The following is a 17,911-nucleotide window of genomic DNA, read 5'->3' on the forward strand; positions in this document are numbered from 1 at the left end:
TCCCATTTAGAGAAACTCAGTCTTGGACACAACAATGGAGTGGACTTGTTTAATCGTACTGGCAGTAGCCCTCATCCAGATGACCAAAGGTAGGACGATTTATATAAATGTACTAAACTCTCATTTTCTGAAATCTCATCTAGGTTGGTAATCTTAAAAGGTCACAAAAAGTTACTTCTTTCGAAAGAATCTGGTTCGACGAATCGAGGCTGTTCCTTTCATGAGGTAAACTGTTTTATGTCCTCCAAAACAACTTTGTTTCAACTCTAGTTGTCTGAGTTCCCCCTCAACTGACGGGGAGTCCTCGGAAGACAACTTATATGATTTTTATAATAACTTTTATGCTTTTACTATTCATGCCAGCCAATTTGGTATTATATCAGGACAGTCACAACCAGAACTAAGGCCGGTGAAACATCTTTGCCGGGTTGTTCCCCATATTTCAGTGTTTACATATATACAATAGAAAGTTAGGACGACCATGAGTTTTTAAGAGGGGGAAACATAAAAAGTGTCAATCTATCTTTCATCGTTTCAAAACAATCGGTAAATTACACAGAAAAGGAAACGCCCAAAACATTGCACCGGGATAAGGTTACTTTAGCCCATCAAGTAACATTCGAGTGGTATTTCTTATTCCTTTTTCGAAGTGGGCAGCGAAACCTCAGTGCACACGACACTTCCAAAAACATTTGAGCCGATCATTCGAACATCAGATATTCTCTTCCAACAAAACTAATCGCGAAGGATGGCATGAAGAGGCCCGCAATATCGAATGCAATATTTTGATTTTAGTAAAAGCGGACTGACGAACTCGTCTTTGTTGACTGAGGCAGTCGTCCTCGGAGACGCGGTTGGTTAAGTGACGAGTGCCTGATTGAAAAGTCGTGGGTTTTGAATTTTAGCTTACCATCCAGAGCGTCCGAGGCGGCGTTACAGTTGAGCCTCCGAGCACAGTCTTTTAACGGTATTTGGTTTCCATTCTCTCCGTGTTGAGCGAAACTTCTTCATCTTTTGTATCGTCAGGGTTTTTGCTCGAACGTTATGATTATAAAAAATAGGCCGGGTCTATTTGGCAAGCCGCTCGCCGAACAGGCATCTTTTTTTGTACTGTTTGGAGAGCCGCTTGCCAAACAGCACTAAAAAGCCACCCTGTTCGGCAAGCCGGGCTTGCCAAACAGGTAAAAAATCTACCCTGTTTGGCGAGCTGGAGACTTTACTTTAATATCAATGAGTTCGGCTCTCCATTCGGGACAAGAAAAGGTCGCTGTTTGGTAAGCCGGACTTGCCAAGTAACCTAGTCACTTCCTAAAAAAATATCGAATCGGAGTGTATCAAAAATCCCTGGTATACGTCGATGTCACATATCTGGTTGTAATATATCAACTTGCAGTCTCTGAAATATGTATTTTCATATCATGTGATGACAGCAGATGATTGTGTCAAATGGCCGAAAAGTTGATGACTCGCCCCGGTTTACAGCCACTCATGGCTCCAGCTTCCCGGACGGTCAATATAATTAATATCGGTTCCCGATCAAATTACTTATTACTTTCTTACAATTGGGTTTCATAGGATGATGATATTGACTCAAAAAACTAAGAGGCAACCCGCCAGACCAACTCAAACACTTAAACACAAAAAATGGTTTCGATTTCTTCAGAAATCTGGACCGAACAACTATACTATAGGAACTGGACTTGATCAGTTAGTCGAAATATCATGTTCCGTATAATGCAGGGCCTCCGTATTGGCATTTTATGATGGGAAGCGGATCGCGTTGAAGGGGGGGGGGGGGGGGGAAAAGTCACCAAGTCACTTTCACCACCGATGTCTCTTCTTCAGGCGATGAGAATGAAGGGCCTGTGCAGGGATCCGCTTCAGTCGGAACCAAGGAGATAGACAAGAGAGTGGTAAGTCCTGAGAAGTCGCTGTTCTCAACAACCTCCCTAATAAAGCACCTGGAACATCGCTCAGACGAAAGGTTATGATACGACTTGAGGGACGTACATGTACTTACGGGCACTCTTGTCTGTAAGTCCTGCCTTGCGGAGGCAATAGATGTATTTCACATTCCTCTGAAAGCCATGTTTTGCTGACTAATACCTGTAATAAAACGGCGACATAAAACAATTGACGCAAATTAGACAGAAGTCAGACGCCTGTTCGGTGTCGATGATGATATTGAGCTGGACCATATCGCGTTGATTTGTTTCCTTAGCTCTTCAAACCGAATATTTTTCCTGGCTATAAAGAAATTAATCAATTATTTGCTACCAACGAGGTATTTGTTGAAGACCAACTCAGACGTTTCAGTCAACGATTTTTTTTCTTCCAAGCTGAGAGTTTCTGTCAACTCAGAACGATGATTTATGAGAGTTTGGGTATTAGGGGTTATACCAAGAGTGCAACGAAACCTCTTGTCATTCTATACTCTTATGTAAGTTTTGATAAAATTGTTCTTACTTTGAGTTAACTACAACAGTGTTAGCTTTTTCTCTGGTGTCTAATCTACTAATGTGTCTGACCGAAGACAGCGACCGATTGTGCAAACAAGATTGTTTTATAGCATAGTGTTGATTTCTTGCAGCCTTGCGCAGCCAAGTTCTATCAGTTTAACCCGCGCCATACAGCTTGTCTACGCTCTGGACGAAATGGACCACAAGATGGTAAGAATATCATGATGCCGACAATTGCGTTCTGTCGTCTTGTCACAGGTCCATGACATTTTATCGCATCAAATCTTTGGTAAAATATCAATTGATCATACCTTTCTTTCCAGGTGTCCCACCTAGAGATCGTCGGCTTATAGAGGATACCCATAACGTCTATCGAAGCAAACAGTACGCTACCAACATGGAGAAGATGGTAGGTGAGGGTGTTGATATCAAAAGAGACCGCACCCTCAGATATGATCCAACAATGCTTTGCTGAACCCAATAGACGTTGGGTGCATTGCGAGAGACACAAAAACGTCTTGAAAGACGAAATACGTCTTTTAGAGTTTTTGCAGATGCTGCCGCTTTTTTTATGACATTACCATACATGTAATTTGTCTTCCAGTATTGGGATAGCGAGCTGGCCATGATAGCACAGAAATGGGCCGACAACTGCGACTACAAGCACGATAGCAGCGACCAGAGGAACATTCCAAGTAAGCAGTTTATATTCGCTCATCACTCATATGAAAACCTAAATCTGTATTTGATACGTAATGTGTTGAACGAATATAAACTTGGTGCGCATTTGTCTCTTGGGACAACAAACAAGAGAAGGATGTGACAAGGACAAGCCTATCATATTTTTCGTTTCTCTCCTTTTCCAGAGCGGATGAGTGTGGGCCAGAACATCGCCATGGACACGTACGCCAAGAAGGACTGGAAGAAGCCGATGGCCATGTGGTATGGTGAGATCAAGGACTTCACCTACGGAGGCAGCAACGTCTTCCATAAAGTTGGCCACTTCACGCAGGTAATGAAATCACAATCTTACTTGTGTAACTGGGATAGCCATGTGGACAGACGTACAGGAGTGTCTTTCTGATTGTCCTCAAGGTGTAGGCAGTAGCTTAGGAACTTCTACAAAGGGTTTCCCATGACAGATTGATAAAATGCTTAAGAGATGACCTCTCCTGACAGTGTACAGTAAGATCTTCTCAACCCCAGACTTTCACTCGAGGGGGTCTTCATCACCGGTGTGCACATCCAACTCCCTGATCTGGTGGATACCGATTAATGTTCAGTCCAATTCAAGACATGTAAGTAGCCAATGTTGTTCCACTTTCTCGCTAAAACGTCCAATATGTTCATTTCAGATAGTTTGGGCAGAGACTCCCCTCATAGGATGTGGCTATGCCCGGTGTCCAGCGAATGCTCAGTTCAGCGGACCATGGAACTTCTACGTCTGCAACTATGGCCCAGGGTGAGTATTGGTCACATTATCATGTGTTTTTACGGTTACCCCTCGTAGCTTTTTAATACTGTCTTGTTTTAATTCTTTTTTCGTGACTGCGCCGGTGGAAGAGTGTTCGAAAGCAACTGATCAAGTCTATGGAGGTTTGAACTTTTGGGCTGAGTTGACGCTGGTTGGCTTCACTGTTCACCAAGCATAGTCCAGGAAAAATCTCTCCTAATCAGGAGCCGAATTGATTCTGGCAACTCCTTGCAACTCAGAATCTGGGACGAACATCTTCAACTTCATCCTCCTCAGCAAGTCCCATCATCTTATCGTTCTTTCAGTGGGAATTTGTACGATCGAATCAGCAGACCATACAAAGAAGGCCCAAGGGGATCAGACTGCATGAAGTCCGAGAATGGCTTGTGTGGTAAGCAGGTTGTTTCAAATACTTTGTTATCGGTATCAAGACTGTATCGAGATAACATCGATCGAGAGTGGCCTCCTTCAAATAAGATGAACTTCTAGACTTCTAGATAGTTTAGATACACCATGGACATAGTCACAATTAGTTCAGTCTTTTCTAATATTTATGCAAAAACCGTACTTAGATAATTCACGAGGTACACCAGGTGTCAAGAGGTCGTCAGTGGTTGTATCAGTTGTTAGTAGGCAGGGACATTGTCACAACATACTGGCATCACTTCAAATTCACTAGGAGATTGTCACGATCAGCTATATTTGAACTCCTTGAGACACAATGCCTATACTTGGAACATCACATGTACTGTCCTTTTTCTTTCAGACTGCAAAGGGAGATTATGCATGAATGGTGGGACTTTGGATGTTGGGACCTGCAAGTGCAAGTGTCTCAATGTGCCTTGGGTGATGCAGCCGGACTGCACAGGTAAGAATAATGGTGCTTTCCCACTTTTATACGTCCATGATTGAAAACAACGGACCACATCTCATACCCTACTCGTCCCTTCAAGATATTGTTTACTAGTCTTGAGAATGCTACAAAACTTGTGATATTTCCTCTGTAAACCAACAATCCTTTAGGGTTATTGGAGCTTTAATGATGCCTTAGTTCACTTCTTTCAGTTGAATGTACCAAGGCTGAAGACACTGATTTCTGCAACGGAGCATTTGGACCTAATCCCTGCCAGTACAGCAATGTGCCGTTGGAGTACTGCCCCAAGTTGTGTAATCTCTGCTAGACAACTCCAGAATTTTCTTAATCTTAGTTCTGACCAGTTAGTTGTGCTATTCACATGGAAGTAACAAGTTCAATAGCGAAGAAGATTTTGCTGAACAATGCAGCAGGTCATTCTAAAGACAAGGTCATAGGCACCAAAGATCAGGATGTACTGGAATACAATCAATGCCTATCTTTGACCAACCAATTAGAAAACAATATTCAAATTATAGCACTTTCTTATTATATGTATACAAAATATATTTACTATTTCAATTTCACAAAATGTAAATTCCTAAACCCTTCATGAGGCATATCATAAAGGCGAGATGAGACACAAACGTGTATCACTTTCTGTAACTGGACTAATTTCATGTATCTAGTGGAGTCAAAAATAAATGTACCAAAATTAACACTTTGTTTTTTGCTATCATTATACATGTATAAATATTGTAAGATTCGTTGTAATAACTAACCAACAAAAGGTTAGTACCTTATAGTGTCATTTAAGCACATAGTGAAATTACACTGACAAAGACAGTTTTGAGGGCTGACAATGAGGAAGCAGCCATTTTAGGAATTCCTGTTGACGTCACAGCAAGTAGGGTATTGAGATAATTGGTTTGAGTTAGCCTGTACCTCAATACTGAGCCCCACATACAGTAAACTCGTGATGTAAGCTTGTTTACTTCACAAGTGGAGGACCCTCACCAAAACTCCATATCAGAATCGTCTTCATAGTCATCACTGTCCTCATCACTACTGATAGTTCCATAGCTATCTGACGTGATTGAACACGCCATCATAGCATTAGCGTAATACGCACAGAGACAAAGTCGTAGCCACTCGATTTCGAAGCGTTCCACTAAATCAGTTGGTAATCGAAGTTTTGAGACAAAGAAAGACAAAGTAACGCAATTGGTAGAATCAACGCACTCATCCATTTTCCAATAGTTCTGCAAATCCAGTGTTTTCAAATCTGCCATCCTCCCAGTTTTCCACTCCGTCGAGCCATGAATTTTGAACAAGTCATGGAAGATATTTCGAGTAGTTTGTTGTACCAGGTCAGAGGTGGCACTTCCAAACATGAGGCTGATGAGCTTTGGTCCATACTTCAGCAAGTGAGTAAAGCTGCTGAAGAGACTAGTGATAATCTCACAGAATTCCTCCCATATGACGTTTGAGCAAAATTTACCTGCAAACACAAATCAACAATAATTTCAGATCAAACTCTTAAATTAGACTTCTCTATGATAGGATTTGAAATGTTTAAACTGAGTGGGGACATCATCAGGAATATGCCAGAGTTTTTTTAACGTAGTTCTGATAAACCCCAGACTTCAATCACTGTTGGCACAATGTGTTTCTTCCTAGCAGTACCTTTACAAATATTCACAATTAATTCAAATTTTACTGTGTTCTGTCCCTGGCCCCTGTTCCCCATCATATACTCTGAGTGATGGTTAGATATGTTAGACTCACCTGTGTCTATGATGTCTCCTAGTTCTAATAGTTTGAGCGGTTTGTCAGGGAAGTCGATAATTTCAGCCTGGATTTTCGGGCTCACAAGGGCAGCAATCAAGGGCGTCACATCCACTCTCCCAGAAGAGCCACTAAAAAACGGAAACATAACAATGATCGTTGCAGCGAACTGAAGTTCTCTTAGAATTATTGAGGAATCTAAACATACAAGAAACAGTATTGTCAATAAGCTGAACTGTAAACTATGGTTTTATTGATGAGCTTTACAGACCACGAATACAATCGATTCCACAATGCTCACCTTGACTCATTGTTCTCGTTTGTTGTTTTACTGAAGATAAAAATTCCTCCCTTGAAATCAGGAGAAGCACCTTCCCGAAGGAGGATTTTACCCTGTGCAAAATGGCTGCACGCACATGCCACAAAAAGGGCTGTCTGATTCCTCCTGTTGGTTTTATTTATCTGAAAAGGAAGTTGGGGACGATATCATCAAACCAGCAAATCTACATCGGGTCACAATGTAACAATGTACACGTACATGTATGTGCAATTCAACAGGGGCCATATTTGAAAATCCCTTGCAACTTTACGATCCAAGACTTTTGCTTAATTGATAGCCACTGAACAATAGACCGTTGAATTCACTCACTTCATCAATGGATTTGCAAAGTGATAATCTTAATGATGTTGGACGAGGGTTTTCAGTGACTCAGGAGTCAGGTTTAAGTACACAGAGAAACACAAGTAGACATCTCTGGCAGGAATTTATACAAAATTAACCTTTTTTTTAGCTTTTGAATCAGATTTAAAAATACCTAGTGAAAAGCCTGTTGGACAATTTAAAGTACTGATAATAAGCCTACTTAAGAGAGCGAGTCTAAATACTCACCTCAACCTGTCCAACCTCAAATACGGTCTCCAACTTTTGGAGATTCCTCTCCTCATGGTTCTCATGTAAGCAGCCACCAGCCTCCTTTCTCCACTCACCATCAACGGTGGAGCAACCGAACTGGATAGAACAGAGATGCATCAGAGGGGTGAAACTACCATTAGCCTGGGCATTAACATCTGCACCATTCTCAAGAAAGAGCTCCAAGAGTTTTGGTTTTGTGCGGCAACTTCTCAAAATGTCCCTCAGCGGTGTGTTACCAAATTTATTCATTACATTGACATTTGCACCATAACCTGAAGTAGAATTAATCACATATCAAATCTGACTCCTTATCATATGCTGCAATCGAAGAACACAAAGTTTGCAGTTTTTTATGCTTTTGAATTGAAACTTCAGAACTGAGCATTCAAGGGCAAGGCGGCATCCCTTTGCCTGGGCGTGATGCAAACATTACAGTAAGAATATTACATGTATAATTCTTGACCATTGCAGACCCGTAGCAACCATGCAAGACCAGAGCAACTGTTCACTAGTCCACTTACCTAACAAAACCACACTTATCCCATAAATGTGTTCCTGTAGTTCCTCATTAGATGTGATGCGCTTCTTATGCAATCCAATCATTGGTAAGATCTTATTAAAAAGACTGAAAGAAAGATGTCATAATCTAAACACTCCTGGTCCGTGGATAAAAAACAGTGATCTGACAGGGAATCAAAAACTGTCTTCCAACCTCGTGGATGCTTAGAGTGGATGCTGTTATAGATGGCCCCCTTTTAAATTTTTTGACAAAACTACAATAGATAAGAACCATTCTGGCCGCAAACCAGGTCTTATCCAGGGAGTAGATGAGTGGCACCAAATTACTCAACCACACAGTTGTACATCATCAACAACAAAGGCACATTTCTGATTTCTAGGTTGGCTCCGTTTCTGAATAATAATGACTAACCTTTCCTCGACCTCATCTGGAAATGTCTCTGAATGGAATTTGCATCTCGTACAATTGTAGAAAAGTTCCGTTACCAGTTCTAAGGGACTCTGACCTGGATCGATGAACTCAGCACCATCAGTCTGCAGAAGGAACAACAGGTTTTTAAAAGTCAATTTCATAACTGACATCAGAGCATTGATTTCTTACATGAATCACAGTGGAAGTGAACGACCACAATTTGTTTGGACGTATCAGGACTGAAGCCACTGTGGAAAAGTGGCTCCGACTCTTGGCCAGTGCTCAATAAAAGAGTTTTCAGGATTATGTGACCCTGTTTCCTTACATTTGGTATCCTTATATTTGGATCAGCACCACGTTCGACAAGTAGTTTTGCAATATGGAAGTTAGTTTTGCTTTTCAACCTTGGTTTTAGGCAGATCACCAATGGAGTCCTTGTGTAGCAACCTATTAGAGATAAAAGTAGTAAATGCTTACAATGGCAGCAATAGTTACTGTTCCAATACAATACAGAACATTTTGTGGATGGAATTGACATGGGCTTTTTACTGTACTGGACCGCTAGCTACTACAGTCACCATAAGGAATAAAGTTCCACATTCAGGACTAGCTATTTCAGTGTTTGCTTCACACTCAACATTTACGGTTAAGTCAGCATATTCACCCATTGTCTTTGAAGACAATTTAGACTTTGGTGTTCTAGAGATTACATGCAGGAACAAGAATCGACAAACATCGTAACTTCATTGCAAATAAGTCTTTGCCAAATCATCACTTGTAACATTTTTGGATTTGGAATTTCCTCACGAACATTCTAGTTTTGATTTCACACCGACGGGATAGACTTTAGATTAGAACGCTGTGCTGTTATTGTGGCTCTAGACTACCTACCCTCATCAAGATAAGATGCAGAAGTACATTCCTTGATCATCTTCTCTGCGACATCAAACTGACCATACTCGAGAGCCCGAGAGAGAGGTGTCTCGTTGATACCAAACTGAACATGGAAGACGCCCGCCATTCTGGCTGAACTGAATGAAAATACACGGTTAACACACTGACCCTGGTCACCGCCACTACAGGCCAACGCCAATAAATGAGACCTTGAAAAACACAACTCTGTCTCTGGTCATCAGTTTGAGCACAGTGCCATGGGCTGGGGCCGACTGAAGAATTCACTGGCACTGCCACTGGTCACTGCCACTTTTTTACTCCGATGATAAATGCCCTTTATCTCAGCACTCTAACCGAGGCTTATGACTTTTTTTGAGAAATGGCAGTGAATTGTCAAGTCGCCTCTATGCTTCAAGCAGAGGTTTTGGTCAGAGTTGGCCATAGAGCCTTTTGGCAGAAACTTTTGTGATGCCCCCTCAATATACTTCATCATTGCGCAACACTAACAACAACAGTGCGATTTGTCAAAATTCGACCATCAAAGTCGTAGTCAGCTTTTACTTCGCAATATCAATAAGATATTTTGCAATCTACATATTCTTTATTAAGTATTTTACCTTTCTTACCACATAGAATTGAAATCGAATGGTTAGTTGCTTTATAATTCTACTAATAATAGAAGACGAGTTCCAGAAATCATACAATCCGGCATTGATCAGTACGAGTATTTATTCCCAGATGGCAGCAGTGTTCGATAGCGAATTACACGGTCAACGAGGAGTGGAAGTTTACAAACGGGTATCGAAAAAAATAAAAACTTGAATTTTGCCGGCGGTTATTTTGAAACCATGAATGAGTGAAAGAGTGAATTGCTGAAATAAATCAAGTCGGGGTGTATATAAGAACGATCAGAGCACTTACGTAGTTGCTTATACCACCTAATTCTGACCCTGCTGCGCTTCGAAAATTGAAGAAGTTGCCGTTGTTGACCGACATTTGCCGACAAGTACATGGCATGCATAGATAGACACACGAGCCAATGCACATGAGCATGCATGCATGACAAGTGACATGGCTGAGATCAGTTCATTATATCCATCACACACACTGCATTGATCAATCGCTCCGTTTGATCAGCAGACGACGTGTGATGACTGGGATGTATCGTTATAGGGCACCATGTCCTTTTTTATCATGAATCTTTTTGAAAGGAAATCATATTTTTTGTGGAATAATCGGTATACCAATCTCCGGTTGCTTTGCAGAAGTGTTTTCTACATGGGCTAAAAAACTACTTTAATCGTCACCAAGGGATGTACTCCTTGCACTCAAATGGAAGCAGTAGTTCCACAATCAAGTGAGTGTATGACTGAGTACCACATGGACAACGGAGATGCTGGTGACTTTGACTATTTCTTGCCATCTGCTGATTACAATAGCAGTGTAATAGGGCACCCTCCACATGGCAATGGTCTGGATCACCAACTGGTAGGCACTTTAAAGTTACATCTTAGTCATTCATCTGTCACTCTCAAAAAAGGTATTCACTTTACTTTATTACTGTAGCAGTATACTTGTCAGCTGCACACGTCAGAATGTGGGAAAGGTACATGTCATGATGGTACAATTAGCCAACTGAACTTAGATATTGAACATGGTATGACCTAATGTGATTGACTGAATTGAATAGAAACACTAGCCCTCGCTTCAATTCGAAGCAGTACACTGCTGCATTACTTTTGTGATGTGAGGTAAGGTTGTCAATTGACATTTGGTCTTCCTCTATTGATAGCCATATGATAAGGCCGTACAACCTCAATCAACTGGATGCCTACAAAAGTTCCCCCCACAGCCTGAAAATACGGATGATTATGCATCAAATGAGGTTTATATGGACAATTGTTCATCTGTCGATCTGAGTGAAGGTAACAACTACGGGATGGAGAATGACTACGGCCAGGATCTCTTAGAGGAAAGATACACCAGCAGTAATGAAAGTAAACCTGAAAGTGCCACAGAGAGAGTTTTATGCCAGTTAGGTATAAAAAACAATCTCGAGAAATTTAAAACAATTTGATGCTCATTCATTGTAACAAGTATAGACTAGATAATACAAACTTGACTGTGAGTTTGACCTATTAACATGGTACATTCTTGCCCTCTTTGTAGATCAGTAGTTAGGAGTGCAGTACAGTTGTATCCATCATATTTCAAGTCTCAAACGCTTACTTAGTAAGCTAACGCTGGCAGTGGCAGTTATTCTCCAACGCCGATTCTACTGTAGATGTAATTTTCTGCTCTCTTATCTTTTTCAGATGAAGTTCTACGACAGAAAATCAACCTAGAGTTGGAATCATTTCGCCGTTCCCTGCATGTGATGCTGAATGATCAAAGGTCTAATCTCCAACACCTTGTTAGGCTGGCTAGCTTACGAATTGAGGACGATGCCAGTGGGGAACGCAGAATTGATGATGTTGTACCTCTCGACTATGAGAACGGTAAGACATCAGGTGCCTAACTGAGATCGGCAAGGTGATTTCTTCTGGCAACATGTGATTTTAATTTGAGTATTCTCGATGTTTTGCCTTTGGTTGTATGTTCTGCACGCCATATTCCACGATTTCGGAAAATCTGGATTGAATTAGTTTTCCGTGAGTTTTCGTTAACACAGAGTTAACCCATCGTTTAATATTATATCTCATCATCATTACTTTCTGACTAGATTTCCAAGCAAGTAACTGCAGTGGATCTGGTAGTTCTCAGAGTCAAACGTAAGTCAGTCATGAGTTGAATTATTTCTAAGCGAAATCGTTTGATCTAGAAAATACTAGACTCCTGAGGCAATCCATTTGTCATCATATTCATACTTCCTTCATTAGTATGAGTGAGGAACGAAGGCAATCCGCTGTGTCTGGAGTGTAGGAGATACCAGCACATTTATGCAGTTTTCCTGCGGCTGCCTATAGATCCAGAACATTTTTACTTTATATTCGGTCTGGTGACAAAACTTATCATGGTAAAATCTGTCACGTTTAGCAAAATTTCGTCTTTGTTTTCAGAGAGAAAGAAAAATACCTTGGGTTCACTGATAATGATGAATATAGAGATGTTACCAATGTAACACACATTATCAGTAGGTAAGAAACGAAGAGAGGTATGATTTTTGTCCTTGGCTGTAATTATTGTGGCCCAAGGCTAGCCAGGGAGGAAGAAATTCCTAGGTACAGTACTTGTCCATAGGCCATCTAAATGTTCTTAGCAAAAACTAGTTTCAAAAGTAACAGAATTAAAAGATTCCTGGAAGTGACGTCTTGGCAAGAAGAAAGCAGTTGTCTCTCCAGGCTGTTTTGTATACATTCTATTTCCTTTGGCTCTTTCTCTTTTTCAGTAAGGACAACACCTTTAGGGTCAAAGAAGAGAAGTTACTCTGTCTCATAAAGTTACAAACTCTTGCAAGTGTTATTACAAATAATCTGAGACGACAGGAGTATCTAACTTGACCTGACCCGTAAAGTCTTGATGAATGTATCGAAACTCAGTTGGTAATAGTTTGGACTATCAATTGACTTGGCGTAATCCTCTCAGATCAACTGTCAACACCTTTCTGTCACTGGCGGTTAGTAATGATATTTGAAACTGAGTTGGTAAATAAAATCAATTACTTGGACTGTGTCCGACTTCGTTATACCCTCAACCATCAATACCCTACTGCCACTGACGACAAACAATTACAGTCTGCAACCCAAATAGGAAAGCATCCGGACATATAAAGCATGTTAATAATCTAAAATATACAATTTAGGCTCAGTGTTCAAATTCTCATCGCATATGACACATTGGTCTTCAGCCGAGACTTCGGTAAGTACATGAGGATAATTTATGCTGCAATATCATTTTGTTGTTGTAATATCATTTACGCGTGATTAGTTCATTAGTTGAAGTAGTTACCATCAGATACATGGAGTGTAAACATTCGTTTGAGAAAAAGCTGCTAGCGTGACCAGCGTAAAAACAGTCGCTGAACAACTTGTTCTCCTCAATCTTCTCGTTTTCTCACATACTCATGACGAAAAAACGCATTTGTATCATCAGAAAGTCGGAAGTTGGCCTTTGGTGGTTAAAGTTGGACATAAGACGGAGCAGACGATCAATAAGTTCGCCGCAGGATGAAGATGCGCAATCGATGTTCATCAGCAGGTGTATCAACTCTTCATCAAATTCAGCTATTCTCCCATGACAACACCACCCCTCGTTCAAATATCATATGCAGAGTGGTATGTATCATACCCGAACATCGTCGCCGGGTACCGTCGACAGTCTAATGTAGATGTCTAGATATTTCTTTGCTAAAATGTGCCTACTTTGCAGGAAAATGTATTCCAAATCAATTGGGACATTCATATCCCGAAGCCTTCCAATTGCGGGGACAAACTTCCTGCTGTTAAACTGATCGTGATGAGAACTTCAAAAATCGGTGTGCCGCTGTCTATGTCAACTCAGCAGTACTGCTGAACACTTCTGTTGGTTCGAGACCAAAGTTGGAAAGAAGAAGCAGTGTTCCATTACAAGAACAGCGTCAACGGGTATGACGCAGGGCCATGTTGCAACATAATCGATTGTCTTCTTCGAGGAGGAGGAGGATGGTTTTAGCGATAATCGGCAGCTGTATCATCTTCAGGAACTGGCCATGGAACACGAGAGCATTGATTAAAATTTTCGTTCTCGACAAACGAAAACATCTAAAAGTAATGTTCAGCCATGATCGATGTGTGTTTTGGAGGCAAGGCGAAGCAACTGAGTATTGCAAAAAGGCAAATAATGCTCTATTGGGAATGCCGTAGTGGCACGTAAAAACGCTCAACCCGCTTTTGAGGAGGAATACTCCATGGGGAATAACATCTCCAAATGAAGAGCGAAGGTGGAAGATGGACAATATCTCAACGAAAATGGCAATGAAGGAGATTATTACGGATAAGTAATTTAGCCTCATATCACTGACATTAGGAACAATCAATCTGTGAAAAGGCTGTTTTACGGCAAGGTTGTGCGGGGTTTCGAATGTCACATTTGCCTTGAAAACGCCCAAGAACTCGGCGTTTTATCAGTCCCGTACCGTTCAGCACGACACCCAGCAGGGGTTTATCCTCAAACGCGACCCACGCTCGCGGGCGCCCTTCAAGTTAATTACGATATCCCTGAACCAGGCGGTTTAAAGGCTAACTCTTGTTCAAACGTTTAAATCTTGTTTTAGCTCGCGGCGTCTATTTTGAATCAGGAGTAGCACGTGGCTGGGTCTAACTTTGAGGGCAGAGGCATTGTACCCCCGATTGGCTTCTTAACATATCTACCATGAGGCAGTTAATTACTCCATAAGCGCTCAGTTTGGAGAATACAAGGTACAGCCTGTGGCATAACCTGGGACGAAGATACACCCAGGTCGCCTGTCGGGGATACCGACATTCGGGCTTATTCCTCTTGAACGCAACTTTCCATGTTTGCTGGTCATAGGCGACAAACCGGATTAGCCTAACCCGAGGACAGGACAGTGACAGTCATGCTGATACTAAGAAACCCTTGCCAATGTCATCCTTTATCGTAGTTGTTTGTTTAGAATGATACATGTGTGTACATTGTTGTTACTATGCAGAGCCTTGACTTGGAAAGAATATAATGACCTTGGCCCTAACCGTTTCCTTAGTATAGTTGCGGCGTGTCTCGTTGACAGGTGCATTGAACATGATCGCCAGAATCATATTTGTTGGCATACTTGTATGTTCTGTACGTCTTCTCAAAGTGTGGATATCAGTACATGATCCATGCTGAGAAATTTCCACTCTGCATTCGTTCAAAGTAATGAAGTCTAACATAACCTCTCCGAGAATTAACTATCTTATCAGTTTACCAGTAAAACTTAATCAGCTTCGCCAACTAGCGAAGCGTTAATACTGACTCCTTACTACAATAGTTTGTTGGTCATTTCCATGTTGTTGCAAGGAAGCGGTGTCTTCAGTCGAAAAGAGCTACGTTAGTACTGCCGATGTTTCATGAACCTGATGAGAAGGAGCCTAGGGCGCGCACACCACCAGCGACCCGACATGCACTCCAATTATTCGTTGACAAAACCTTGCACCCCAGGACCAGTGTCCCACTCTAATGACTTGAATCATGTCAACGATTAGGAGAACACAAGTTTTATTGAAAAATCGCTTGCTTCGAGGGATTTGTAATCGTGTTTAATTGGTTCTGTTAACTAGGTATCTTGCAGGGAAAATGTTCAGTTGGTCAATTTGGCTGTTTTAAGCCGGATTGGTCCTCATGAGTGGCTTCTTTACCAAACTCGTGGCGGACTAAATCAAGACTACTAAAATGATTCTAGGCAGGTGTTTTCCTTATAAATTGAAGTCCCTTGTGGCTGTTGAAAAAAAAACTACAGAGAAGAGACCTTTCACCAATACCATGAATAACCTTAATCCGATGAAAAACTAAAGCCTTCTTTCGTTCAAATGAAAAAAGCAACACGAATTTAATAAAATATCTGCCCACGGTAAAGCCTGCAGCTGGGTTGGGAGAACGCCTCTTCTAGAAGGCGAGCCGGGCGTCTTAAAGGCTACACCCGTGTTAGCCCTGTGACAAATCTTGTCAGAAAATACCATTGCACGGCCTTTACTTGGTTAAGTCCAGAGTAACATATTTGATCATCTTCCCCCGACATCCGCCCACGGCTAAGCGCAATAAACGGAAACCAATGAAATGACCATAACCAGAACAGATGAAGACACCCTGCCTTCATTTAATTGCTGGTCCACGCTGTTCCTTTTTGGGAATCTAATAAGGATTCCCTATAATTTAGCCAGGGACAATGAATAGCGCTGCACCATATTCTCTGCTGGTGATGGAGCAGGTGATAATGAATTGCTGCAAAATCTTTTCTGCGTCTGGTTGGAGTATACATGTACACATGCATGACAGGGTCGTTGTCAGCAAGCGTTTAAAATGCTAGTTCTGGTTTACATGTATCGACATTACATGAAGTCCTTTACTGAATGTCAGACCCTTCCTTAGAAAACATCTCAAAGTCCAAGGCCTTATACAATGAACATGTATAATACATTTACCATGTTTACTGTAAATGTACATGTAGGTCCACATGTACTTCCCTTTGCAGGATATGGGTCTCGATGATATCCAGTTATGGTCCATGGTAAATAACCCCCGACTACGATTTAAACCATTCCATTTTATGACGCCTTTATATGTGAACACAAGTTGAAACGTAGTGGACTACAAAAACAAAAAATCAATCTAATCATTTTTGTTACGATTTAAACCTCACATTGAGCAGACACCAGATATAAATAAAACGTGCGTGTATTGTCATGGCGTTACAGGTGCACCTCTAAATATAACTTTATATAAAAAATATGAAAAAGTTCCGTGCTTCACTGTGACTGGCACCAGTTTTGGCCAAAAAAAATTAAGAAAAAGGAACTGTTTTACGTTCCCACCAGTTTGCGCAGTGTACAATGGCGTAGACACTTCTGCAAACGTACTTTCAGACATGTCGGGACCGCCTTAATTGTTTAACCGCACTAGAACTTGCAATCATTTCAACTTCACGCATTTCTTTTTGTACTTGAGGTTTCATAATGGTAGTTGATCATGTCCATCAGTTGATAAAGAGGATGTGTCATCCAATTTTTTGTTTCCGTTTATTTGGTAAAACTATAATGTAGACAATATGGGTTCTTAACCATTGTTCGCACTTGTTGCTTCCTAAATGGATTAATTGTAACCATTATTTTTCAAATGATATAACTATGGTCACGGGTTGGATTTAGTGTTCATCCCAAAGCTGCGAACTCAGTCATGTTGAATATGATACTTATATTATTTGGTGCGGTCATTATTTCAATCTGCAGCTTACATGCCTTAAAATCGGACCAAAATAATATACCGAGGTATATTCGATAACATCATGATCATGATTTAGGCATATGTACAACTACACTTTTGAAAATGCCATTGGCATATTCAGCGAACACAGCTCCCGCACCTTGAGCCCAAGCCCCTTCTGCAAGTCAACACTATAGATGCAACAGGTAACGGCTAAAAACTGACGTTCCCAGGATTGATCGTCCAAATGAGAAGCTCAACTTGAGGCTTCAGCACGTGTGCGCCATTTGGTTTCCGAGGGCAGCACGTGCAAAGAAGAGTATCGCGTAGTTTTCAAGGACTATCAAAATGCGCAGAAGCCTGTCTGAAGAGATGCCACGAGAATGCTCTTAGACCAGCAGCCAGCACCCCTGAACAGAGTCGTACTAGATATCAGTGTGTGAGAGAGTTCCATCAAGCACCATCAGCTGTGATTTCTTTGGGCTCTTTTTGGCTTCTTGCGCTGACCCTAGTTGCTGTCGCAAGCTAGTATTCACCTCTCTTTCCGACTTCAAGTAATTGTTGCTCCCATGATTTCTGGTGTCTGCTCAGTTCTGTGTACTCGAAGCTTAAAGCGCAAATGAAGGTCGAGCTCACGGGGCCCGCTGGCCGAGGTGTCCTCGACGAGTATACGTGTAGCTATGATGCAGGTGGGGGTGGAGTGAGT

The 17,911-nt window shown here is 41.4% G+C and overlaps 4 protein-coding genes across 6 annotated transcripts in view; 3 read left to right on the plus strand and 1 right to left on the minus strand.

The window, feature by feature from the left end:
• LOC135488473 (serotriflin-like) lies at positions 1 to 5,505 on the plus strand. The gene is made up of 10 exons (XM_064773100.1): positions 1 to 89; positions 1,846 to 1,913; positions 2,591 to 2,669; positions 2,783 to 2,868; positions 3,064 to 3,154; positions 3,326 to 3,471; positions 3,815 to 3,921; positions 4,239 to 4,324; positions 4,700 to 4,801; positions 4,999 to 5,505. The coding sequence occupies exons 1-10, from the start codon at positions 35 to 37 to the stop codon at positions 5,112 to 5,114; spliced, it is 936 nt and encodes a 311-aa protein (XP_064629170.1). The 5' UTR covers positions 1 to 34; the 3' UTR covers positions 5,115 to 5,505.
• Positions 5,468 to 17,911, minus strand: part of LOC135488472 (uncharacterized) — a 25,028-nt gene continuing 12,584 nt past the window's right edge. Inside the window, exons 1-9 of one of the 3 annotated variants that reach the window (XM_064773097.1) lie at positions 9,939 to 10,029; positions 9,310 to 9,449; positions 8,744 to 8,865; positions 8,419 to 8,540; positions 8,009 to 8,112; positions 7,464 to 7,759; positions 6,876 to 7,036; positions 6,575 to 6,705; positions 5,468 to 6,287 (exon numbers count right to left, since the gene is read on the minus strand). In XM_064773097.1, the coding sequence (XP_064629167.1) occupies positions 5,800 to 6,287; positions 6,575 to 6,705; positions 6,876 to 7,036; positions 7,464 to 7,759; positions 8,009 to 8,112; positions 8,419 to 8,540; positions 8,744 to 8,865; positions 9,310 to 9,449; positions 9,939 to 9,943 (1,569 nt within the window). In that variant the 5' untranslated portion in view covers positions 9,944 to 10,029 and the 3' untranslated portion in view covers positions 5,468 to 5,799. Of the gene's footprint in view, positions 6,288 to 6,574; positions 6,706 to 6,875; positions 7,037 to 7,463; positions 7,760 to 8,008; positions 8,113 to 8,418; positions 8,541 to 8,743; positions 8,866 to 9,309; positions 9,450 to 9,929; positions 10,030 to 17,911 lie in introns of those variants that run through there. The other 2 variants (XM_064773098.1, XM_064773099.1) reach the window with 2 other exon arrangements.
• On the plus strand, positions 10,645 to 12,873 carry LOC135487745 (uncharacterized). Its single transcript, XM_064771815.1, has 5 exons — positions 10,645 to 10,800; positions 11,105 to 11,351; positions 11,628 to 11,810; positions 12,035 to 12,083; positions 12,701 to 12,873. The coding sequence occupies exons 1-5, from the start codon at positions 10,645 to 10,647 to the stop codon at positions 12,810 to 12,812; spliced, it is 747 nt and encodes a 248-aa protein (XP_064627885.1). The 3' UTR covers positions 12,813 to 12,873.
• The window catches only part of LOC135487746 (achaete-scute homolog 5-like), a 15,105-nt gene continuing 15,018 nt past the window's right edge, over positions 17,825 to 17,911 (plus strand). The window contains exon 1 of the mRNA XM_064771816.1: positions 17,825 to 17,905. Within this exon, the coding sequence (XP_064627886.1) occupies positions 17,825 to 17,905 (81 nt within the window). The remainder of the gene's footprint in view (positions 17,906 to 17,911) is intronic.

This window comes from Lineus longissimus, chromosome 5, assembly GCF_910592395.1.
Source record: "Lineus longissimus chromosome 5, tnLinLong1.2, whole genome shotgun sequence".
NCBI classification, from domain to species: Eukaryota; Metazoa; Nemertea; class Pilidiophora; order Heteronemertea; family Lineidae; genus Lineus; species Lineus longissimus.